This window comes from Pleurodeles waltl, chromosome 6, assembly GCF_031143425.1.
Source record: "Pleurodeles waltl isolate 20211129_DDA chromosome 6, aPleWal1.hap1.20221129, whole genome shotgun sequence".
In the NCBI taxonomy this organism is placed as follows: domain Eukaryota; kingdom Metazoa; phylum Chordata; class Amphibia; order Caudata; family Salamandridae; genus Pleurodeles; species Pleurodeles waltl.
The window spans coordinates 1673095345-1673121220 of record NC_090445.1 but is presented as its reverse complement, the minus strand read 5'-3'; the positions used below and the strand labels follow the sequence as shown (position 1 = coordinate 1673121220).

The 25876-nt window shown below is 44.4% G+C and overlaps 1 protein-coding gene across 16 annotated transcripts in view; it reads right to left on the bottom strand.

Moving 5' to 3' along the window:
- DAB2IP (DAB2 interacting protein) overlaps nt 1-25876 on the bottom strand; it is a 1276993-nt gene that overhangs the window by 201231 nt on the left and 1049886 nt on the right. For all 16 annotated transcript variants that reach the window (XM_069241673.1, XM_069241675.1, XM_069241667.1 and 13 more), the window contains 2 exons: nt 19456-19554; nt 12279-12833 (listed from right to left, as the gene is read on the bottom strand). In XM_069241673.1, coding sequence (XP_069097774.1) covers nt 12279-12833; nt 19456-19554 — 654 coding nt within the window. The remainder of the gene's footprint in view (nt 1-12278; nt 12834-19455; nt 19555-25876) is intronic.

Here is a 25876-nt window from a genome sequence, read left to right as displayed (position 1 = left end):
TGGTTTTCTGTGGCATAAATTCATCTAGTAGTCTGTCCTCTAGGGGTGAGAATTCTGGTAGGTCTGTCCCCTTCAGAAGCACTGACTGTAAGGTGTGTCTCACTTGCAAGTATCAGTAAAATTCAGAGAGCATCAATTGGTATTCCTGCCCTAGCTCAGGGCAGAGGATGATATCTCCCTGCTTCCAAAGATCACCCACCCTGGAACTTCCTATTAGTTCCCATTTATCCAACCCCAGCTGGCCCCACAGAGACTTCAGGATATTGACTTCCCATATGTGAGTCACCTATATGACCTTGCACGTCTACCCCAGAAATGCTGTGGCCCTCTTTTAGAGCTGCTCTTCTGTCCGTGTGGGATCTGGCCAGCCTCTCTTCTCCGTACCGCCATATATGGCTCTTTGGTAGCATCACTGTCCTAATACCACCCATTCTTATGCAATGTTGGTTTCTACAGTGGGAGAAAGGCCCAGCAATTGATCATGGTGGGCTGTGCTGCATAGTAGCATTTCTGGATGTCGGGCACGCAGTGCCTCCATCGTACCAACTCCTTGTGAACTTGGACAGGGCATTACGTATCGGGCCTCCAGTCCATAGCAGTGTTCGCACCTCATTCTCAATCGCCCTGGAGTAGGAACCAGGTACCTCATAGGGAGTGTTTTCAGGGTGTAGAGCAAGTGGGGTAGCAACATCATTTTGAATAGGGCAGCTCTGCCCAATAGTAACAGTGGTAATGGCTTCACAACATGTCTCATTCTATCTAACACCGGGGTCAGGTTTTTCTGCAGGAAGGACATGGGGTCGGGGTGACATAGGTCCCTACGTATCAGATCCCCATAGGATCTATCATCACCATGCCATCTGCCGGCAAGTGTGGTACAGGGCCCCTCAGCAGGTACAATATGGATTTGTGCCAATTAATAGTATAGCCTGAGTATCTACCTAACGTTGTGATGATCTGCATCAGTCTGGCCAGGGTCATTTTCCGGTCAGTCACATACAGTAGGCTATCGTCCACATATAACAATATTTTGTCCTCTCTTTTTCCTTCCCACTGTATGCGCCTCACCAGTGGGTCTTGCCTGACCCAAGCCGCCAATGGCTCAATGGCCAAGGCAAAGATTATGGGGACAGGGGGCAAACCCTGCCAGGTGCGCTACCACAGTTGAATTCTCTGGAATGACTGCCACTTACTTTGAACTGTGTCACAGGCTCTGTGTATAGAAATTAAACTCACTTCATACATTCAGGGCTGGACCCCAGCTTGGTCAACACTGCAAAAATGTGGTGCCATTCCACCATGTCAAATGCCAGCCTGGCATTGAGTGGCAGCACCAACGCTGGCTCTCTCAGGTTAGCCGGTAGCCTCAGCAGCCCATGGGGAATATGACCGTTTTGGTCACCGAGAGGCCATCAGGAATTCCTCCATGGGAAGGCTGAACGTAGCCCCGCTTGCCGAGGATCAGGGCTCCTGTGGCAGTCCAGGCTGATGCGCATATGAGAGACTGCGTGCACCACCCAGGTTCATAGCAGAAAACCACTGTTCGGTTTTGTGGGACTGGGTGCTTCCTCCCAATGCTCGATCAGTGATGCTGATGTGGCTATCGGGGCGCCAACTCAAGAGGCAAGGTTAACTTTGTAAGAAAGACGCCCTCATGGAAGTGTGTCTGATGCTGGCTGTGATGGGCACTGACCTACCAGCCAAGCTGAGATCTGTGGTTTAAGATGAGCGATTTGAATTAGAAATTAGCAGCAATCTTTGTACTGAGGCTCCAGTGTAGGCCAGAAATTCAATTACATTTGTAGGGTTCAGCAGCCCACAAAGGAACCTTCCTGGCAGTGTGAGTCCAGTGCACCACAATGGCTGAGACGTGCATCAACCACTGATGTGTGTAGATCCAAGATGGACAGGAGGTTCATCGTTCAGGCTCTCCCTTGAAAGAAGGCTCTTTGAGACTTCTAGGTGTTCTTATGGTCAGCATGCAGAATGACTAGGAGATCTAACATCTTGGAAGCCTATTAGGATAATGAACAGATATGAACTATCCAGCTCTGAAATGACATTAAAATAAACGAACGGCATCTTTAACTACTCGCAAAACAAAAATAGTTAAAATGAAATTGCTCTACTTTCAAAATTGTAAATTGCTCTTCAAAATTAACGTGCAACATCAATCTTACTCTAGCAATGTCTACAGTCAGATACAACACTACATTAAAGCTGCTGCTGGCAGCTGGCTGGCAGAACCCACCACAGTTGGGCAGAAGATGGAGACAGAGTACAACCATTGGTCTTCAAAAACGCCTTTTTGCTAGGTGAAAGGGAGTGCACTTACGTCAAAATGTCATTTAGCCTGGAGTGGTGCATATCCCTGTACTGAGCTGCCTGCACCGCACAATGAGGCGTGGTAAGCAGGTCCACCCATAGTCATTAAAACGAGTCGACGAAACGAGCTGCCACATTCTGCTGCAACGGCCGAGGACAATCGAAGCTCCAATGTCAGGCATGCTTTCGGAAAGGCCATACTCTGCTGTAAGAAACCCTGGGACATTTGATAATGTGTGCGCCATTTATTTTACAACAGGCACCAATGGGTAACATTTCTCGAGACAGTGATGTCTGATTGACAACAGTGTACAATACATTACAGCAGCGCCCAGTCAAGCACTGGACAGTACAACAGCCCCACGCCTGACATTAGCTTCTCCACCCAGGCACTAAGGACTCCCATCGTTTCCAGCCTGCGTCATCTATTTGAGGACATATTAATGGTGGGTTCTGTCCAGGTACTGGTCCTCGCTGTTCAATGATTGGCTGGTCCCCCACTATGGTACTCTCCTTTCCCTCTTGCATGCACCCACACACAGAGGTGCTCCCAGGCCACCACAGGTTAGTTAGTGGTGCTTTACAAAACTCACAAATAAAGATAAGTAAAAATAAATACAATGCAGAGTGCCATGGCAGCAGTCCTCCAAAGAATACTGAGAGGCTGACCTTCTGAACGTGGCTCCCAGTTAAGGATCTCGATGCAATTGTTAATTCTCTATAGGACAATCTGCCATGCAGCATTCAACATTTCCACGTCATACAACATGGCACATGAAATCCCATTTCTTTGACTTTGTAAATAAGATATTCCTGCATACCCAGCCCTGGTTCAAAGACCTACAGAATCCAAGGAAAAGAGTGTGCCATTAGTGTGGTCCTTCTGTTTCTAACAAGTCAATATTTGGGGTAATTCGAGGCAATATGTTTGCCTGTTCTGGTCTTTTGTGCTGCAGTAAGAGAGCTGTGTAGAGTGGCTGAAATAGAGCGCCAGCCCACTAACTATCAACCTAAAAAGCCTCCATGGATAGCAGAATGAAACAGACACTATTTACCCTTGAGAAGAGATCATAGCACACCACATAGGAAGTCACCACTGGGTCTTCATAGTAAGGGTCCTCCCTTTCTGATTTAATCATGTTCATTAAGAAAACTCCAGAGAGCCCTTTGTTCAGCATCCCCCAGCTGGCCTCACATCTCCAGGCTCCATCCCAGCCAGTCCAGCCTTCTTGGGTTTGGTGACCGAATTTTCGTCAATGATGATTGAAGGATAACTGCTGTCTCTTAGTGAGATGAAGTCACATCTGTGGTGGTCATAGTCTATAAAATATACATTACCATAATATAACATAACAGACCATTAGGAACTTTCATCAGACCATTCCATAAACATTATCTGGTTTGCATAAAAAAAATTCAACTTGCAGCGGTCTGTTTTTTTGCAAAAGCCCTACTTTTGGTTTTGTGTGACTATGGGATACCTGGGATAAGAGAAGATGGAAGACCTTTGCTGATGCACAAAGATGGCCGACATGTTCACATCTCCGCTTAGAAACTGACAGCTACAGATCGGAGTTTCCCATGAAAAAGTGATACAGGTCTTTGAGACAGAAGCTCAGAATTGTTTGTGTTTTTCTAGATGCAGTGCACTGTACCAGAGAAATCCAGCATAGGTCCAGAAGAACAGGGTCCATGCCACATTTTCAGGCCATCCATGTAAGTTACTTTTCCATGCAATTATCCTACATGGAACTCATCTATGTATCCCATGCTTATTCTGGGCATCTGCATGGATTTAGCTTTCCTGGGCCTTATCTGAACATGCACATATTTAAAGAGTTTGTGTTTCCTGCAGAAAAGCTGTGGGATCTTGGAAAGGTAAGTGTTTGTAGTTGCTCCTTTAAATGAAGCCTGAGTAGGCAGGTTTGTGAAAATGAATCCTTCTGCATAATACTCCGTACAATAGCATACAATAGCATGAGTGAAGCATTTACCTACAGAAATGTTACAATGACTTCCTGTCATGACAGGCTGTCTCAACACACTGACAACGTTCAGTCTTCAGACAGCTGAAGCATTGAAAAATAAATGATATAATAAGACTATCATTCGCCCCCCCCCCCCGCATCACTGGCAGCGCTCGCCAAGGTAGGGAAGTGAACGTACATTCAGACAGTATTCCCACCACTGACACCACTCTGTTAGAATATTATATTTTCTCTATTGTTTAAAAGAACATTTCCTATTGGATCCTGACGTAGCAGAACCTTAAAACCAGACACAGATTCGCACAGAGAAAAGACAGACATTTTGTGGTCCAACAACTGTCACGTTCTCCGTGGAGTGTTTTTATTGTGGCAACTTAGGAAATAGAACAGAATGAGCCCTGTACTGAAACACGATTCAGGTATAGGGGCAACACGTCACCTAAAAGTGGGTTTCCAAAAAACAATAGTTTTATGAATGAGCCCAAAGAAATGAACAGCTTAACGAATGTTAAGGTAAGCGAAGGCCTGGATAGATGCATGCCTGCCAGAAAGTATAAATAAAAGATGAGTGACTGAGCTGAATGTGAAAGCATCCGACTGAATATGTGATTAGGTGAATAAACGACTGCCCAGGTAGATGAAGGAATGGCTTGTGAGTGAACCCGGGGGAGGGGACGAGCGTGGTTTGAGCAAATTAATTCACAAGTATATATGTGAGTGAACAGGGTGAGGAAGGCAGTGAGTTATTCAATGACTGGAGTAAGTGACGTTTGAATGAATAATAGAGTTACAGAATTAGCAAGTGAAAAACACGGCGAGTGGAGGAGTATGGCACAGGTATTTGGACCCATCTCTCCTACCTGAGAACTAGAGTAGATTCAAGAAACAGCTGGCATTGCCACCCTCTCTATGGCACATGACCCATGTTAGGGGAGGGCAAAATACTACATCCAGAAATGGTAGTAATCCCATTAAGTAAGGCATTTTATGACTGCCTTCACAGCAGACTTGGGTAAACATAAGTACACTTAATGTACATTTAATCTTAGGCTCACATCCAAACAAGAGTGAAACACAGTGTTCGTGTACCTTAGTAATTTTTGACTTCGAGGAGCCCTGGCGCAGGACATCATATATAGAACCACTCTGAGTCTACTAAACTGCAACCAAGTAATTCACTCCTAATTGGGTAAGTTGCGATGGACTTGAAGAGAATCGCTCACCCTACCAAAGTTCTCTCTTGAGATTCCACCTCCAGACTGCAGATCTATTGGGTGAGGAGCAGGGCTGGGGAGGAAGAAGGCCACGTCAACCATTCTTCTAAGTATATCTCGGTGCCGGAGGCAGGATCACCCTCAGCCAAACCAGGTCGCCTCTTTATTCCACACCCCTTGGGTCGTGTTCCTTGTATGTTTACTCATGTCAAGCCGGGAAAGGTCTGAAACTGAAATGTCCGTCTAACTCATTTATATGAACCACTGAATGTGAACACAGAACCTCAATCAAACACACATTTCAACTCATGTTCATTAATGCATGCACTTCAGTAGTTCACATTCCTGACATTGCAGACTCCACCATCTATCACAAGCTTTACGCACACTTGATTGAACATCCTGGTGGGCCTTGTTCCCACAGGCTGCAGTACCAGACAGGGGCGGCTCCTTCGCAATGGTGAAGGTGCGTCACCTCTCTGGCTAAGCCAGAAGCTGAAAAATAAAAGATAGTTTACTATTGTTTTATTTATCAGCTTCTGGCTCAGCCAGCATGTGCAGGGAGGGGAGGAGCTGGGCCATGGGAGATAGGAAGGGGGAGTGCACCTAGGTGTGCATGTTAGTTTGGATGGCCTTCTTAGGCTGGCCAAACTGACATGCGCACTTAGGTTTCTCCAACCTGGCTGTGTTGCACTTGCACCAGAGTGTGAACTCTGCACACAAGAAAGGGGAAGGCCTCACCTCCATTTGCAAGTCCTTCTGGACCAACAAGCACGCAACACTCAAGTCAAGACATGCAATAGGTGACACAAATAGCATGGATGATTATGGCCGCCTTGCATCCCCTGAAAATAACAGTACACCAGGCAACTGAGGCAGTATGTAATCAAAGTAAACACACCAGGAAACACAAGGAACTGACGTCCCCAGCCATATCACGATTGTTGTAAGTAAATAACCAATTATTAGACACCACCTAGGTCACCTGTTGTAACCCACTACTAAAATTAGCAGATAAGAACTAGAGAGTTATTAAAGTGCTTTTATTAGTCATAGAGAGCTAAACGTATGAGTGATGCTAGAAAAACCAACAAGGTGCGTGCTAGCATCAGGATTACTACTGCTGCACTCATTTCACGAGACATTGTGCGGTAGAAAAAAATAATTTCACGCGTTGAAACCTGATATATTCTGAGTTCCACACCTTGGAACACAGTTTCCTCTGGAAATTCCGTGTTAGCTGTACTCAACCTCCCCTTCCCCCACCCTTGGCCTAGCAGTGCAGAGCACGGATTGTGGAGGCATTACCACACACTGGGGTATCAGTGTTAAGAGCGGTATTATTTCTCCAAAAACTTCACGCATTCTCCCCAAGGTCAGTGACCCTCGTCCATCTCTCTTCCCAGTCAAAGACTTGTAGGAGTCGGAGATAGTTTCCCGCCTCCGTCCACAACCGGGCCGGCTCGGAATGGCTTTTTAAAGAGGCCGATTTGTCACCCCCCGGCCTCGGTATTGATTGGACGTCCTTTGTGGAGACTTTGTCAGCTCGCGTTTGGCTTCCCTTCGCGCCAAGCTTTCCCAACAAAGCGAGATGTCACTTCACGTCCGCGCTCCAGTGGCCATGATGCTTTGAGGACTGCGCGCCTTCCTGCCGATCTCTGAAGACCCCCGGCAAGCAACAGAGGAGAAACTCCCTTTTAGGGGGTAAATAAACACCTCAGCGGCCAGGCTTAAGCCCTGCCCGGCTTCCTCGGCCTCAGAAAAGGCGCCGATTGTGAACCTGCGCAGTTAAAGCGTCACAAATCCAACTGATCGCTGTAAAATTGCAGGTTAAACGGTATTAATGTGGCCAAACACTGAACATGGGTGAATTAGAGCACGGTTCTTCGCCTGCCAGTTTTAATTCCACGAGGGTGGCAGGTAAATGGTGAACGAAATTGGCAGATTCTTAGGCCAGGAACAAGGCTGCAGCCTCTGGGGGCCTGGAGGCATTGGACAAGTTATGCCCCCTGGGGGAATATGGGCGAGTGGTTCGGTCCAAAGCCATGGACTCAGCATAGGGCTATTTTTGGGCCGAAGGGGAGGGGGTATTTTATATATAGCGGTTTAGGTTTGGGCTACCAGCCACTATTTATGGTGAACACAGTGGTTGCTAGTGAGTAAGAGAAGTTTTTTGGTAGGATTGTCTCGTCAGCGGCCTTGGTTGGGATCTCAGTGGAGGATGCGCGTGACCTTACGGTGGTCTGGTTGCTGCGGGAAGCAGGTCGTGCAGATTGACTGAGGTCTGGTGAGAATGAGCGCGGGGGTGGGCCGAAGCCTCAGAGGGCGTGCTAGCAGCAGTTTTGGCTTGCTCGCTGCCGCTCCAGAAATCACGCAGGATTAGGATGAACAGAATTTTAAGGCCAAAAACCAGGACATATCACAAAAATAGGACTACAATTTTACTTCAAACGAGTGCACAGAATGAGAGTGCACATCAGCAAAGAATTGCAGAACAGGCACTAAGAACATAAATAAAATGCAATTTTTAAAGCCAGTATAATGCCTGTTAATTCATTTGCTTTCTGATAACACTTGCTAACCATCTCTTCTTTGGAGAACAAAAAAAATCACCTCCCACAGTTTTCAGGCAACCCTCTCTAAAAATCGGGACATGAGCTAAACTTCCCGAAATCTGACAGGACAGCTGGTGAAAAATCGGGGCTGTCCCGGCAAATCCAGGACACCTGATCACCCTACACAGGATATGAGTGCCAGGTCTGGAGGGGGCCATGGGGACGGGAGTGTGGACATAGGTAAAAGGGAGCCGGGCGGCAAAGGCCCCAATAATGAATAGCACATTTGGGAGGGGCGGAACATCGGGCTGGGTTTGGCGGGGGCCTGGTACAAGTGATGACAATAGGGAAGCATTGGCTGGGTCGGCAGGGCAGCAGCAGCGAGGGAAAGGGCGTTGCATGCCGGGATGTGATTTTGGCCCACAGAACGGTCCAAAGGGTTTTGGCAAGTTTTTGGATGCTGGAGACACTTCCAGCCCAGGTGACAGGTGGGCCGTGGGGATGGCGATCGCTTCCAGCATGTCGGTCACGTTACTAAGCATGGAAGTATCACAGCACGGTTCCTCTCGCGCTCTTTGCCTGCCAGTTTTAATTCCACCTGGGTGGCAGGATAATCGTAAATAAAATTGGCAGATTCTGATAGGCCAGGAGCAAGGCTACAGCCTATATGGCTTGTAGCAACTTTTTTTCTTTTTGCAGTTTTTAAATAGTGCAAACTGACCCAAAGGTATTGGAGCACTTTACATAGATAATAGTTGCATTACACATTCAGTTTTTGTCGGCACAATGAGATTGAGTGATTTGCCGAGAATCACAGGATGCTGAGCCGATGCCTTGACATGAACTTGGTTCCCCAGTTCCAAAGTTGGCAGCTCTGCCGTTATGGACAGAGTGGGAAGAAAGCAAATTTACGTCCAACCTCCCAACCCCGCTTGTTAAGGAATATACAATTTTGAGTTCCATTGTCATAGGTTTTCGTATATTTGGTTGCTTGTTGTTATGATATGAACTTATTGTGTTCTGTCAAGTACTTATAAAGTATTTGGAATATTTTGTAATATATGATATGTTTCTGTGTGTTTTTATTTGAAATAAAACATTGAGGATGACTATCAAACCTGAACTTAGTGTTTCAGGGTACTGCCATCTATCTATTTACAGAACAACACCAATGCCATGCTAGTTGAACTTTATGAAACCTATTGTCTCCTCTAAAAGCCATACAACAGAAAAGCTGCATCTGACATTGGGTCGCCATCACCACAATCATCCGCTCACTGCATCGACTTCTGTCTCGGACAATGTATTCTCAAGATGGCCTGCATGGATGAAATGTCCTTTGCTTAAAGTCTTAAAAAACAGGAATTTCTGGGCAGCTGCAGAGTGCTCAGTGGCAAAGAAATGATGTGGCATAGTGATTCCCGAGATGGTAAGACCCTAAGCAAGTCTTTCTCAGGCAGAGCTCAAGGACGACTCTCTGTCCTTAAATTGTGTTTAGCTCCTTCTCTCATCGCGTTGAGGAGAAAGCTCAATATGTTGTCCTTCATGAACATCAAGGTGCTGCACAGAGAATACTCAGTACAGGTCTATACACCCTACCCATAGTTCTTCCTTTACAGCAAAGTCTCAAAGCCTTCATTCTCCGCACTCTTTACTCAGGCTGACAACACACTGATCTCTCTCCACACTTGGCATCACTGCCTGCCCTCTCTGGTCCATGTGCCTTTGTATTCTTATTCCTATGATTGTCTACGACTCCCTACTTAGGGACTCATTATGAGGCTGGCGGTTGGAGGACCGCCACACTCGCATTGACAGTCGGACCGCCACAACTTTGGTGGTCCACCCACCCAATTACAACCATGGCAGGCAGACCTGCCAGGGGACCGCTGGACCCGCCAGGAACATGGTTCCACACAGCATGATGCTGGCCGGGCGTGTAACCAGCCAGGGCGGCGCCGAACTCGGCACCGCCTGGTTATAACAAACCATCTTTCCGCCAACCTTTTCATGGCGGGAACCCCCCCCCCATGAAAAGGCTGGCGGAAAGCCAGTGCTGGTGGCCACTGCAGGCAGTGTGCATTCTGAGGGTGCTTAAGTGTTAGGATATTGGCGTTGGCTCCCTCAGAGGAGCCAAGACCAATATCCTATGCCCGTTCCTGCCGGTCAGGCATCAGGAAAGCATATTACAATGTTCCTGCCGGTCAGCCCGGTGGGAACGCTGTAATATGCTCAGGGGGAATGCCACTGCCATGGTGGTGGCGTCCTCCCCGTGAGTTTCGCAGTCTTCCTGCTGATGCTGAGGTCTTCACTTTTGTCAATTTCTAACCCAGGAATTTTTTTTTTTTCTTGTGGGTTCACATATTGCTCTGGCTGGCATACCTTTGCTGTACCCCACCTCTCCCTTTACGTTCCTGCTTCATTTCCCAACTAAGACAGTACAATACAGATCCATTATCCATGACAAAACCTACACCTACATTTCTAACAGGGATAGCTTCACTGCTAGCATTGGACAGAAAAGGAACTCATGTGGGTGTACACAACTATACCAAACCCTCCTTTGTCTTAAGTAGCCCGAGAGGTTAAGGATGCTAGTTACTTAACAGACTAACACCTGCCTATCTACCTAACATTTGTACTTCTATGACCAAGAATGCCTCACTTGGGTCCCTCTCCTTTGTTATCAACCTTGCATGTTTCTGTGCTCACAGATATCCCCAACGTATCGGCAGTACATCCCCTCGTTCATAGCCCACAGGTTCACTTTTGGCACGAAAAAGTCCAATCAGCACATAATATGTTACCAAGGGCCACACGTGGGTGGAATAATTGCTTGCACTATTCCTCAATCACAACCGCAATTTTGTTCCATGAGATTACCCTAGTAAGTCTATGTATAGTCTCCAACGCACAAATCTTGTAAAACACTTTGACTCACTCTTGATCTTGGTCAGAGCCATATAAGATTGTAAACAAATGAAGAGCAAAACATAAGTCATATTACAATTTTGGTGGTTTCCATGCTGGGTACTGTTTTAGCACTGATTCAAAAACTATTTGCAATTTTCATGTTATTGTTCTTCTAATTTTTTTGACATAATTTCCATATGCTGTGCATTTTTTGATGCAAACAGAACATCAAGGTTCTTTAAAAATATGCTGTGTTACCATGTAATCACTCATATTTCTAAAACAATCGTTAACCGCACCACTGGGGGACTACCTATGTTTATGGGAACTTTCTCGCCCTGTTTGGTGCTTGTTAAAAACTGACCACTCCAATAAATTTCAGAGGACAACGGGAAAACTCAGAGATGTTCTTAGGAAAATACTGAATGATTTTATTTACATTATCTCAATGCACTGATTCTCCCAAGTGGAGGTGGAGGATTCGGGGGCGTGGAAAAATTGTAGCCAGATTCACATTCTTGCATGGCCGTGTAGTGATGTCACCATGTTACGCAGCCAGCACTTCTTGCGGGATAGGCTTATGTTTTGGAAGTTACTTATGAGCCTAAGAACCTTCACATCCAACGGGATGTGACCGCATCGGTTGACACTGGGCGTCTAAGGCAAGGCCACATTTAATAAAATGGTGGTTGGCGGATCTTGTGGGGGCTATTAAACTGCCGATAAAAAACTTTGACACAAGTTCTTAGCTTCCCAACTTTGAGATGCCCATTCGCCAGAATAAAGGATTTTAAAACTGCTTCAAGTATATCCCAGATTCATATGCCTAAAAAAGTTTAATTTAGAGAGGTAGTCCACACGCCGACACATGGTAATGTTATGACTTGGGCGAGCAACATATTGTAGCCAGCGTGGATTTCATCTGGAATAAATCAGGAATGGTCATTAAATAGTGCAATGTTGACAATCCAAGTACACACATCCATTTCGACGCCAAACTTGCTGACGGATTTTTGACAAACTACAACATATTTATAAGGAAAGTTCTCAAGACCCACCTAAGCCATTACTGGGAGAAACAAGAAATTAGGCCCCTCTCTCATCACGACTGAAAGTTGCCTATGGATTCTAATCTAATAATTTTTGCAGCATCTTCACATAACCATGATTATTTTCCAGAGATGCAATTAGGCACCTACAAACGACATCCTCTCATCTTTTAACAGAAACAAATAGCAGAATCCCGCACTCTTGCACTGTGTTTGTGGCATTCACCATCTTACCTTTGCCTTTCCAGTGCTTTGCAAGATATGAACCAAAGCGGACGCCATTTCTTCCTTGTTCTTGACGCTGAGGACCGGCTCCAGTACTGAACACAGAACCATGTAGTTATTGGTGATGTACTCTGCAAATTCCTTGTACATCTCCATCGGAAGGATGCTCATGCTCTGGTAGCGTGCCTTAATCCGGATCATGGGCCCGGAGGACTTCCCCTTGCTGGGGTTGGACGTAATCACTGGGTACCACTTCTCCACGAACTGCCTCCCCGTGACCGCGGCCATGGGAATATTCACCAGCCCCACATAGTTGTTCTTGTCCTTCTTCTTCTTCTTGTCCGTCTCCTTGTACAAGTGCACAGTAATGTTTTTGAGGGATGGGAGGTTGTTGAACTCAAAGTGCTCCCCCCAAAACACATTGTCAGTTTTCAATTTACAGGTAGTTCGTGCATAGAGTCCGTCATCCAGGCAGAGTTCACACAGGTATTTCTTCTTGGCCGGCAGGTCCTTGGCTTCGATAATCCACAGCTTTAGCATGTTTTCAATTCTTCGACTGTTGTCCTGAAAAAGTAATATAACATTGTCTCATTAGGATTTGGACTGGACAGTCATCTACAAAAGGTGCATGCTTTCAAATTATACAAAATATGAAAATATGCAAAAAAAGAACTTATTTTTTACTAACAACACATTTTTTTCAGGCAACTATTTCCTGCAAATATTTAAGAACTTTATATGAGCTGAGTGCAATTTGAATAACAGGCAATAACATTTGCCATTGTTACCCTATACTGCATATTACAGTACAATACGACGGTAAGAGTAATCCCATGACTACACTACCAATGTAAGCTGCCCCCACAGCCAGTTGTATCAGAAAGAGCGGGGAATGGCCTGTTATAGTGAGGGGCGGTAATAGAGGCAGGAGAACAGCGCATAAAGGGAGTAAACACACTGCTCCAACACGGTCTCCCATCCACTGTACATACATAAAGTTTTGTGCAAGCCATTTATTTGGGTGGGATTGGGCAAAATGGGTAATGTTAAACCCAAGAAGCGCAGCTGAGCTTGGCTTTGGGTAAAGCAACAAGACATTATGATTACTATTGTACCTGGCTAAAATAGGTCAGATTGTAAGCACCAAGGCTAGAAATTGAAAGAGAGGCGTAAATAGCAAACAGTTAAAGGTATGGAGAGGGTCTTAGGGAAACCAGAGATACATGCTGCCAGAGTTGAGATCTTGCTGAGAAAGTAAGGGTTAGAATAGGATCCGTATGGACAGGTTCGCCTTCAAACACACAGGTACATTAGATTGTAAATCATATTATATATGAGAAAGTAACTGAGAGTTTGTGAGGTTTAGATTGATAATGACCCTGGGTGGATGCTACTGATTTCCAACAATATTGTGACATTTTCCAACAATTATTGTTCTATTTTTTCATGATGCTTATTTTGCAAAATGACAACTCTCATGGGGTGATTTTAAATTGAGTAAATGGCGCTCTCCCTCAATTATCTGTAAAGGTTATCCAAACTGTGCCATTCACTGGGACATCCTCCCAAATTAGCCCAGGATGATAACAACTCCTGTTTTCCAATACTATAAATCGTGTGCTGTTCCGATTTATATTATTTTGCAAAAGCCTGAGTAATTGCATCTTTTTCAAAGAACAATGTTCTACATGCTCAGATAGTGATGCTTTTCACAGTGCAGACCTCTATCTCACGACACCCAACTCATGCTCTGCAGCTGCAATAAAACCAATCTCTTTTTAGCCGCAACCTGTACTGGGCGTTGCTTCACCTTTGTTCCTCATCCAATAGCTCCCTGACTCAACTTGTAATAAACTGTAACACAGCCTTTGGCTTGTCTCATGCCAACAAAAGAGGGTCTTTCATGGTAATCAAACAATAATTGAAGGGTTTGGCTCAAGCAGCTGGCAGCGTGGGTGCGTCTCCGATACAGCAACAAGTTAGGCGCCTTCACCTCACTAGCTTTGTGAATTCTTTGGCTCTGTGCCTTATGTTTCTCTGAATTGTACAAATCTATCTTTTGTTTAAATAAGATAGGTTCTTTACTTCCATATTCTTCTGGCATTGTGTCTGCATTCATGTACTTTGATGAAGTCTAACTCTAGGGATGGAGGTTTGAGATCAGTGACCTTCTGATGTAAGGGCTATCTCTCCTTTTTGACAGGCTTCTCCAACAAGTAGTTTGTGAGCAACATGTGACTCTCCACCTACCCGTAAGTTGATCTCCTAAGTGCAGTCCAGCTTACTAAATTACGGGCTGTTGCTTGGGTGAATTAATATATGTATAGCAAAATTGAGAAGTTTGTTTTTGAGATGAAAATGTGCATTTTCCATTTTCAGAACTAATAAGCTGATGTTTGGAGGAAAATTATTGAATTTCCAATATATATTTAAAGCTGATAATTGAATGCTAATTCATACAGCATCAGGGAGACTTATTACTAGTATTATTAACTTTGTGCTAAGGGCACAACAACTATGGTTGTTGTGTATAAACCATAAAAAAGGCATTCCACATTGACCAAGTATTCTGTTACTTTGCAGGTGGCAACCCATTCTTGATGCACTGAGGTGATCACTGCAAGTCATTTAGTATTTGGTAACCACAAATATAATCTTCTTTGATGTTGTCACTATTACAACTCTAATAATATCAGTAGCTCAGGATTATTTTAATTTAACATAAGTAACTCTTATTACAGAAAAGGTTGGAGAACCCTATTCCATAACCTCTGCTTTCAGTTATTTCTCTCCATGTCTCCTTACATTCCCAGATAGCAATGTATTCACTAGGTCTAAATTAAATTAGTCTACCAAATTATCTTCCATCTCAGTCCTCTGTTTTAAAACAATTAATTTGATCCCCGTCATCTCATTTTGATAAATCAAATTCACTTGTCCCAGTTGTTTCGATAAAATAAAATAAACCCTGTCCTCTCATCATGATAAATCAAATTCATCTCTTTAATTTTATCCCTTGTGTTTTTTTAATGAGGACTTTGGTGCCAAGAAATTGTTTACTTTTTGATAGTAAATGCAGCAGCTCTATATGCCTCCAGCTAATTCATTTTAGTGCACTGCATCCCAATTCCATGGCCGCCTTCACCGCCCCAGCTCTTCATCAGAAAGTGTTTTACGACTTTCCATTGCTATGGTTAAAGCATATGTTGATGCATTTCAGTCTTTTGATTCCATAGCAATTATGCATCAAGAGTTATTTCATTGACAGTAGTTTGTTGGAAATAATGTGATCTAGGAATCTCAGTAAAATGGATGTTATGCTACTCACCAAATTCATAAACTCTGCATGGGAAGTATTCTTTGGGTTTATGTCAGATGATTCAGTTGATCTGCCTGTATGTAAAATGATTCTGATCAACCTTACAGACCTTTAAATTAGTGTTCTAGGGAAGTGCCTGCCTGTAAAGACCTCAAATGAGCAAGTGCATCAGTAGTAAAACGCCTTCACTAGTAAAACGCCTGCTGTTCTGTACTGGGAGTTGAACCAAGTCACACATTTTCAGACTGAGGTTCCAATTAAAAATTTGGTAGTTGAGCTGTCCTCTGCCAGGGCGACAGAGTAAATTACTCAGTCGCACTGGAGGAGGTCAAGACAGACAAATTTGTAAATGCCCGTCGGGTGGTAGACATTTCAAGCATTGACATTAACTTCCCTGAAGATGGTGTCTGCAAATGTCTTGTAACTTTGCAGTAAAGCTCGGTCAAACATGATGAAGCTGTACGTCAAAGTTACACTTTTTTATTTTCAAAAACAAAATCTCAAAGTGGGATTTCTTTGTGGAAGTAAAAAACAAAAAAACATAATGTCCCCGTCGCCATGGGAGTAATGTTTCATGGCAAGGGAGGCAGTTTTCAGTTTTCACAGCCCCCTCCCGCCAGGTTTTTCCTGGCAGCGATGGGCAATGAAAACAGACCAGCATGTCTGCTCATCTAGATTAGGTGGGTGGACCTACAGGTCAACCTCCGATGGATCTCACTCTGTCGGGCCATTGTAGGGGTGTAGCCATGGTGGGGATGGAGTAGTCTCTGCCTTTGTAACACCAAAGGCCCCGCATTTAAATCGGGTGGAAAGACAATCATGTTTGTTGAAAACGCACTCCGTCACCATTGTGACAGAATACCCCACATGAGAACATGTGGTTGGGCTGTCCTCTGCCACTGCGACAGAGTAAAATACTCCGTAGCCATGGTGGAGGTCCCGACGATGACATTTTATATGTCGGTAGGGCTGGTGGACATTTCAGATGTTGACAGGAACCGTGTCAAGCCCGTTCCTGCCAATGTACTATAACTTTGCTGTGCAGCCCTATCAAACATGACGAAGGTGCATGGGAAGCTTATTATTATTTTTTTTTTTTCAAAAACAAAACCCCAAACTAGGTTTTTGTTTTTAAACGTACAAAAAAAAACAATGCCCCCCTCACCAAGGAAGTTATCTCCCATGGTAAGGGGTGCATTTTCCAGTTTTGGCTGCCCCTTACTGCCAGGGCTCTCCTGGCAGTGATGGGCATTGAAAACTGATTTGTATGTCCACCCATCAAAATTACTCCATTGCACCATCTGAGGGGTGTAACCACGGTGAAGACGGAATCATCGTCACAATCCTTACAGCCTACATGTAGGTCCGCCTATGTTTAAATTGAGTGGATGGACCAGTTTTATGACGGAAAGAGTACTCCGTGGCTGACCACTAACATATAAATTAGGAGTTAAATCTCCTAGTATGTCGTGATTTTCTAGCTCTGAAATAACTTACTATGGCTCCAGTTTCAATCATTATGAGCAGATGTATCTGTTCATTTCAGTCTACTCGCTTGACCTTTCGATGTTATGATGGGAACATGGCCAGCTAATCAACAGAAAATCATGTATTTTCATTCTGAAGCATTTTCATTTTGAAGAGTCTCAAATAGCAAACATACAGCCCCATTAAGCATTTGATGATCATTCCTGCGTATGGCTACAAGAAGCTCCCAGCAGTCAACCACCAACTGAGTAAGATATGCAAAATGTTGTGATTTCTGCCAGGTTGGTGTTCCAGGAGCCACTGCATTGGGGCAGACCTGTCGGACTCTGATTTCTCCCTGACGACAGCACACCCTAAACAGATTTATCTTTGGAAAAGACAGAACCAAAGTCCCTAGCGCTTGGAAGCTTTCTACCACAATGTAGGCTGAGCATTTCCTGTCCTGGACAGCCGTGGATGATATAGTGGACACAAACAGTAAAAAACTGGAAGACACGACTTCAGAAGGCTCGTTCTAAATAGACTGGGCCTTCAAAAGCCATATTCACTGGCGATTGCAATTCCAGGTGAGCTTCATCAAGGCAAAGTTGGGAAAGATGCAATGGTTGGAAAACCACTATCTCATTCTTTCTAAATTAGGTGGGTGTTCGAGAGGCCTGAGGCCAGGAAATATGCTTTGTTTGGTTTATTTCTAGTTACCGCTCACCTCTAACTAAAGTAATCAATTTATGTTTTCATTATTTCTTCCCGCAAGAGTATTGGGGCCCGATTTACAGTTTGGCGGAGTGGTTTATTGTATCACAAACATGAAAGATATCCCATCCGCCGTATTACGAACCCATTTAAGCCTATGGGAATTGTAATATGGCGGACAGGATATCCGTAACATATATGACGGACTAACCATTCTGCCTAACTCTAAATCAGACCCTTGGTCTTTCAGGTGGAAAGGGAAACAGCTTTAATTGGTCATAATAGGTGAGTGATCTTGCCAGCAACAGAACTTGATAGCAGGGATTGATTGAGAAATATGAATATGTGAACTAAAGAATTCTATAATACCCCACTGTACTCCACAAGTTACAATAAACCTTCATGATTACCGCACGTAGGAACCGTTATATTACAAAAGTTATTTTCATTTGGATAAAGTTTCGAAAACGGCCAAAATCAGCTGTAATACCTCTGCCCTCATGGAAATAAAAACTATGAAAGACAACCCCTGAAAGTGGAAATTACCCCCATAAAAAAACATATGCCCAGTGCATCATGTATAACATGAAAGCCTTGCATGGATCGTTAAGCATTTCTCGTCTTATAAGATGATGTGTGTTGCAAAGTTTTCTGTTTATGAGCAGTTAATTTAGTGAATCCACTGCGTAACTGATTATCCTCTCTTGGTACAGAAAATTCTCTGTATCTGCTCCAGTATATCAACTGACTCACTTTCCTTTATCCTATGATCACGTGTCATTTCCTACCACGTTTATGTTATGTTATAGTTAATTATAGAGAGCACACACAGAGCTCTTGACAAGTGAGAATCTTTCAAGCACCACCCAGTTCCGACAAGCTGAAAGAGAAGTAACTACTGGTTAAACCGCCTGGGTTTGAGGGATCTTCTGGATCTAAGCAAATTGGTCTTATCGCCCAATGAGAAAGGGATTATCACTATGTGATCGTCATGACGGAGGCTCAGTTAACTCTTGTACCTTTGGAAATGAGTGAAGAACTTCATGAACAGAAAATAAGGAACATCCTGTGGTATTGTACCTAAATTGAGAGGCAAAAAAATCAGGGATGTTCTTATAAAGTGCTTTACAGATGATCAACTTAGCCTTTAAACAGACTGCACTGACGTCACCGTCCTGTCAGAGACTTTCTTAGCGCCGTGTTCTGCATCCGTCAAACACTCAAGGCTTTACGTTTGGAATCCAAGTCCCAGCGTCCCACCAAAATAAACCGGATATAAATGCCCTAGTGACGTAAAAATGAGCAGCAACACAAAAAACATGAAACCGGTAACAAACTGCCCCAAGGAGGGACAAACGTCAAGCATTTACCAATGATAACAGAGGATTTTTGAAAGGCAGGCCCACAAATGAATGAAAGTGATGGGCGTGCGGTGGGCGTGGTTAAAAGATAGATTACAACAGACCAGAGCACTTGCACGCTCAACCTAGAAACCCAACAACGTAAAAACTGACAATGTTGAGAGCTTGGGAGGGGCGACTTGTACAGATATATTAAAACGAAAAATAAAATGGCTGCCTGTCCCAAAATTGCACTTAAATAAATCCTCAGGTGACAATGTGAGGGACTGTCCTTTGGAATAACAAGCAACAGAAGTAACACAGAGCAGATACCTCATGTTTTTACCTTATTTGGGTGCACGGCGCGCCGCAGGTTCTCCATCCATTTATCTCGTTCGGCTGCAGACCGACACGAAAAGCATTTACTCCCTGATGAAGCGGTCACCTGCATGGAAAGGGAAGGCAGTTATGTCTTGACAAGCACATTACAGCTTTTTTTTTTTTTAATAACCGCTTTGCTCAAGCAGAACCCTACGCGCATTGTTAGCAATCGGTTAGTCCAGATGAAAAAGGACCTTGGGCTGTAAGTTTCCAATTTCCCTTGGGCCAGAAGTGGAATCTGTTAATGTCACAGGCTCTGGTGGTCGCCCCTCCAAGGGGTGTGATCACAGAGAAAATCTTCTTGCCCAGCTGCGATTGGCTTATGGTCGGTGCCTGAGTCGTGTGTGAGCTGTGTGATGACTACTGTATGCATTTCTAATTAGAGTGTTATTTGTGGGCGCCCTAGGGTGCAACGAGGCATCATAGCTAAAGAATTATTCATGTGATTTTCTGACAATCTAATAAAGGAAACAACGGGAGACCATTGCCTGTTAAAAAGCTCTCAGTTGCATCGTGCTAGTGCTCTGTTCTATTTGAAAATATATTTAGGACACTTTGTGGTGACATGTCCTGCTTTGTGTACTCCAGTAGTCCTTTACCTCTGAGGGAATACTAGAGTACTGTAGGAGAGGAAATACAAATGTCCCATAGATACAGAGACTTTCTACAGGACGTCCTTGTGGCTGGAGGAATATTGCAAAGGTGGAAGCCAGGCCAATGACGTCTCTTTAGGACTTGGTGATAGGCACAAAACTTTAGCAGTTGCCAAAACTTAAATCTGTCAAAATGCATATCTGTTCGTACACCACCCAATTGCACTTTGTTAGTTCTAGGCATTACACTGTCAAATGGTAAATATGGTTACCGAATGCATAAAACAAGAAATCGCAGCTCTGGGATCTCTCGACTGTGTTCAGGTTTGGCACAGGGGAACAAGTCTTGCAATCAATGTTTGCTGGTTGAAAACCACCAGAGGTGAGTGCTGGACACAAGTGTATGCAAAAGGTCGAACGGAGATGTCCAGCCTTTGGTGCACATATGGCCATGACCATGGCAAATGGTCAGGATCACCACTGTCTGATTCCCACTAAGACTTGCTGAAGGTAAATTTATCCTAGGTGGATATCTGGAAAATCTGGCATGGAATCGGATGACTGACCCGACAGTGAACACACAAATGTAGATCATTCAATGATCTTCATGCTGAGCCATCTGGAATATTGATAAAGTTTAATGATACGAATATCAGCAAAAGGCAGACACACGATTACTGTTGATTACGAGCAGATACCACTGCTACCAACAACATGTGCACTGTACACAAAAACAAATCCCATATACAGGTACAGTGAGAAACATACAGTGTGCATAAATGATCCCCAGGCCTAATCATGGATTTGCACCTCTACCCAGCGCCCCCCACCTTCCCTTCGGATTGCTGCTCCCCGGATCATGTACAGGCCCCGAGCTCAGAATATCATAGGTGACTCATCAGTAAACAGCTTTCACTGCAGCTGTTCAGACAAAGAACAACCTCCTGTCAATCTGGTTAAGTCCCATATGATGTGATTTCCAGCAAACAGCCTGTCTGTGTCCGGCCGCGGTCAATCTGCCACATTTCATCAGCGCTAGATTCATATCATCTGCTCGCAAATGCCAGCTCCAGCAGGGCTCACAGAGGAGTGTCTGTCTGAAATACTCCCTTGTATTCGAATTCTGTACATCGACGTCTTCATCACTGCCCGTAAATGCCCAACTTGTCTCCGAAAGAGGAACCTGCAGCCAATGGCAGCTCTGAAGACCAATGTTGAGCAAATGATATTCAAAAGGTTTGAAATCAACCCTTAAGTATTGCAACCCACTTAAAATGATTTCCTGAGCTAATATCATCTTCAATAAGAATGACAAAAACAACATCAACATTTTAACTTCGATGCCACAATAATGATGATGGTAGAAACAATAACATTAGTAATAAGATAATTATTAATATCAATGGCTTTGGTCCTCCTCAATCTCTCATCAGTGTTGGAAGCTACAACCACAAAATACTCCTAGAATGGCTCTCAGTCTATTTATTTATGTATCATGGTTTTTAGAGCACTGTATGCCATATTTTGGTTATTTCAGAGCCATATTAAACTGAAGTCCAATTATTTAAGGGGGCCAGTGTGATAGTCTTAATCACAGGTCCCAAATACAGAAGGTTTTGTTGAAAGCCAGCTGGAATGGTTTAGTTTCCTGACCCTTCCTGAAATGGCTTGGGTTGAAAGAGTTCCACAGTTTAGTGTCCTGTACTCCCCGGAGCCTGGTTCGGTGACTGGTCCATTGAATGTTCTAGGATGATTAGATGGTCAGATGCATACTGCAGGTTTCTGTAAGGTGTGTGTTGGGGTGTCACTCTTTGTAAGTATCCTGGTTCTTTGCCTTTGTAGACCCTGAGGATGGCACTGAGGTCTTTAAACTGACCCTGGAATCTATTGGGAGCTGGAGTACAGCACTGAAGGCTGAATGTATGTATTTACGCCTCTTCAAGTTAGCGTTTAGCTGCCTATTTGTCAGACTTTGCAGCCTCACCAAGGAGCCTTTTTTTGAGACCCAATGTATAAGATCTTGCAGTAGTCCAGTCTTGCCATCAGCCAGTGATCCGGTGGGAGGATTCTCAACAATATGCAGTGTCTGAGTAACAAGAAGAACCATTTGAGGACAGTACTTCTAATGTCTCTCCACCAACATCACTTGTAAGGTTATCTCAAAGAAGCACTGCAACACACATGCTGTGGCTTTGTGTTCCACTTCCAGTGGTTTAGACTGAAGTAAGGTCTCCCTCGCATCTGTTTTTCAGTGAGCTGCCCTGTATAGCAAGAACAGTCCAAATGGTGGTGCCTTAGCTCGACACAGGACATCGAACTGCATGTCACTGGTGAGGCAGATTAAAGCGGAAACCTATCTGCGTTACTCATGTTCCTATGCTGAAAGGACATGGCCTGGTTGTTCAGGATGGAAAAACATATTTGCAGTTGTAAAAGGTTGTTTGCTCCCTTCCGTAATGGTATAGAAAGCAAAAACACAGGTAGTCAATGAATGTTACCTAAAATATGAATCAGTGTTTCAGAATATTTGAGGCATATATTCCATGACATGCTTTTCCAAGTGAACTGTCACGTGTTCCATGGGTATGGCTAGACATGGGACCCACAGCTACTCAACTTACACCTCACCAATGAGGCACAATAAAATACATTTTTGTTGTATTCACATTAATAAGTGATGTGACAAAGCACTACAAGCTTGTCTTAACTTTTTAAGGAAGTTCCACCAATTATTTACTTATGGTTTGTGCTTTTCTATGGTGACACAGGACGCCCAAAACAATGGACTAGAGTGTTACCCAGAGTAATTACAAGTGGTTCAGACATTTTGTTTCTGTGAGTCATCCCAAGAGGAGCTGGAATGTCCTAGTGTGTTTTCATAGCGCTATGACCGTAGCAAACCAAGTTGCACCCCTGCGGCAGAGCTCTGATAGGGCTCAATAAGGATGAATTGCATATGTGTTTCCCCGTCTGCTTATGTTTGCCTATTTTTTGACAGGTGAAACCAATACTGATTTGCCTAATGGTTGGTCCTTTTCAGTGATAACATGAAGAGCAATAAATATTTAATTGAAAATGCTACTAAGTATAATTAAGAATGGTTAATCATAATTCAAGCACCCCCTGCTTCACTATTTGGTTTTCTGACTGAGTCACCCTACGTGACCTGGGCATGTTCTGACGTGTGCTGCAGCTCTCAGTGCTAAAACTGCACTTCATGGTTGATGCCCAATAAGCCTGACATACTTCTCAGAGGCTTGTTTCTTGGTCAGATAGAGCATCTTTTAACAGAGAGGGCTAAACCTTTGTATCTTTTATGGTGTGGGGCCAAAAGTAATTTGCATATGGTTGGCTCTTTTCTGTATTACAAAAGAGGGCACAAATGAAAATGGAGTTGAAGGCTATGCTGGTGGTACCGATAAACTGAAATATTTCCTCCATCGCTTTATGTTTTTCTCGCTGGAAACTACACCACTCCCTCTTCCGCGTTCCCATTCCAATTACTGCTGGGACTGATGCCAAACTGGTTACTGGATCCAGCAGAGATGAGCTTGAATGGGGTATGATGCACACTGGAGTTCCACCCACGACCCTGTTCATGGAACTCATGAAAACAAAGGGTGTTGACACCAAGAGACAGGACCAGCTTCCCCCACCCCCCCCTGTTGGAATAACCATCATGAAAAGCCACTCCCTGTGACCTTCGATCCAGTGCACTTAGGGATCAGGCTCGTATTTTGGGTTCATATTCCCCATGTTGCACTGGAGTTAAATGCACAATGAAAAGAAAATGATGGCATGCCACACTCGCCGCCCTTTCTGACACAACTGTAAGACATAAATAACAGCACATACTGAACAGGAATTTGCTGTTGACACAAAAAAGAATAAAAGTACCCAGAGAATCATTAGAGGGAAGAGAGAAATTAATCCCTTTCAATATACTTTTAAAGATTTTGGATAGAGGTTAGAGTATGGATAATGGGAGTGCGATTTCCCAGTACATTTTAGGGTGAACTAAGGCTTTGTAGATCCATGGGAGAGCAGACGTTATTTCCTGGAAAGTCTAATTTAAAACCAATATAAACATGAAGTGAAATTACATAAAAAATGGACTAATAAAGGGAACCGCCATTTTGTACAAAAAGATTTGTCTATAAAAGTGAGATAAAAACATACTGGTTTGCAGTGTGCAGATTCATGCCAGGAGGACCGGCTGGCCTCTAGGCACTCTGGGAGACTGGCAGAGCCCAGGGCACCTGACAGCAGAAGGAGACAGTGATGTAATAAGGGCCTGACCTCTTCTTCTCGGTGTACCAGCCAAGATTTTAATCATCCTCCTGGCTGCTTACCCACTGGGAAATACAGTACGTTCTGCCAACATCATATCCAGAAATGTTGACCAGCTTGCAAAAGTTCTGACTTGAACAGATGTACACTGTGGCACAGAGTCTCATATATCCTGACTGTGAACAGACGATAGTCTGTGAGTCCTGAAGGTTTACATGAACCGAACCTATGAGCCTTTAAAGATCAGTGTCAGAGATTTTAGATGGATCTGGGCAGGGCTGATGAGGGCGGTGTGCCTCTAGGCCAGGAGACCTTAGTTGTTGCTCTACCCTGGAGATGGCGCCACTTCAGTGCTTCTACCTCAGGATAATGGGGGTGCGATTCAGCCTAGCGCACAAAGGCGGGGCATTAATATGGATCCAGAACAACAACTTGAGATACTGAAAAGGGGACATGGTCTAGGCCAAGGTGGTTAGTTAGGGAACCACCAGCAGGAGGGAACTAAATTTCCGCTCAAACTAGAGAATGTGGGTTCAGTGGATGAAAGTGGGCAATAAAATCTAATTTCATGCAGAGGGAAAATATGCCTGAATAAGTCCTCTTGATTCCATACTCTACTTCTGAAGTTAAGCACCAAGAGGCCAAGGGCCAGATGTAGCAAAGGTTTTTACCCATTCTGTGTCTATGGGAAAAAGTGTTCGTACATAGGGCTCCAAGTAAAGAATGTGCACTTATTAGCTGAAATAGGGAAGCAATGCTAACTTTGCCCCTGGGGGGGCTGGCGGGAGATTAGGGATGATATGCTTAGGCCACACACTATTGTAGGCGATTAAGAGCCAAGAGGCAGGTAATGGCAAATGTTGCGCTATATAACCCAGTAACATAACGTAACACTTTATTCGACCAGGCCAATCCCTAGGCCAATGTACTTGCAGCATGCATGGGAAGGCACAGTCTGCCCAAGAGACTGTGTGCAACAGTCAGTGTGAAGCTGGCACTGCCAGAGTCTGATGGGCATTCACTGCCAAGCTTCCTCCCTTAGAGTAAGCACCGAGAAGAGATTCCAGCTGGTGGGCTTGGCTCTTCCAGGTTGGCGTGGCTTGCAAAGCCCTAGCAGACAGTGTTTCCCTCATTCTGTGCCACAGTGCCTGCCCTCGCCGCAGCCCCGAAACCTCCCAGGCTACCCTTCCATCTGCTGCCTTGAAAGATGTGGCTGCTCTGAAGTCTTGTGGCTGCTTGTCTCGGTCCTTGGCTGCCGCGTGGGGCATCTCTTGGGCATGGATGCCAGGAAGCTTGGAAAGACATCAGATGCTGAAAGCGAGGCACCTGCTCACTGGCCAGACATCCAGACACTGGGGCTTTTCGCTTCATTTACACTCCTCAGGGGGTGAACGGGCATCAGTGGAAGAACAGCTACAAGGAGTCGAGATGGAGCGACAGATCCTGGCAGCATCATCCACACATTTAACATCTCCAACAAGAGCACCAACGAAAACAATCACA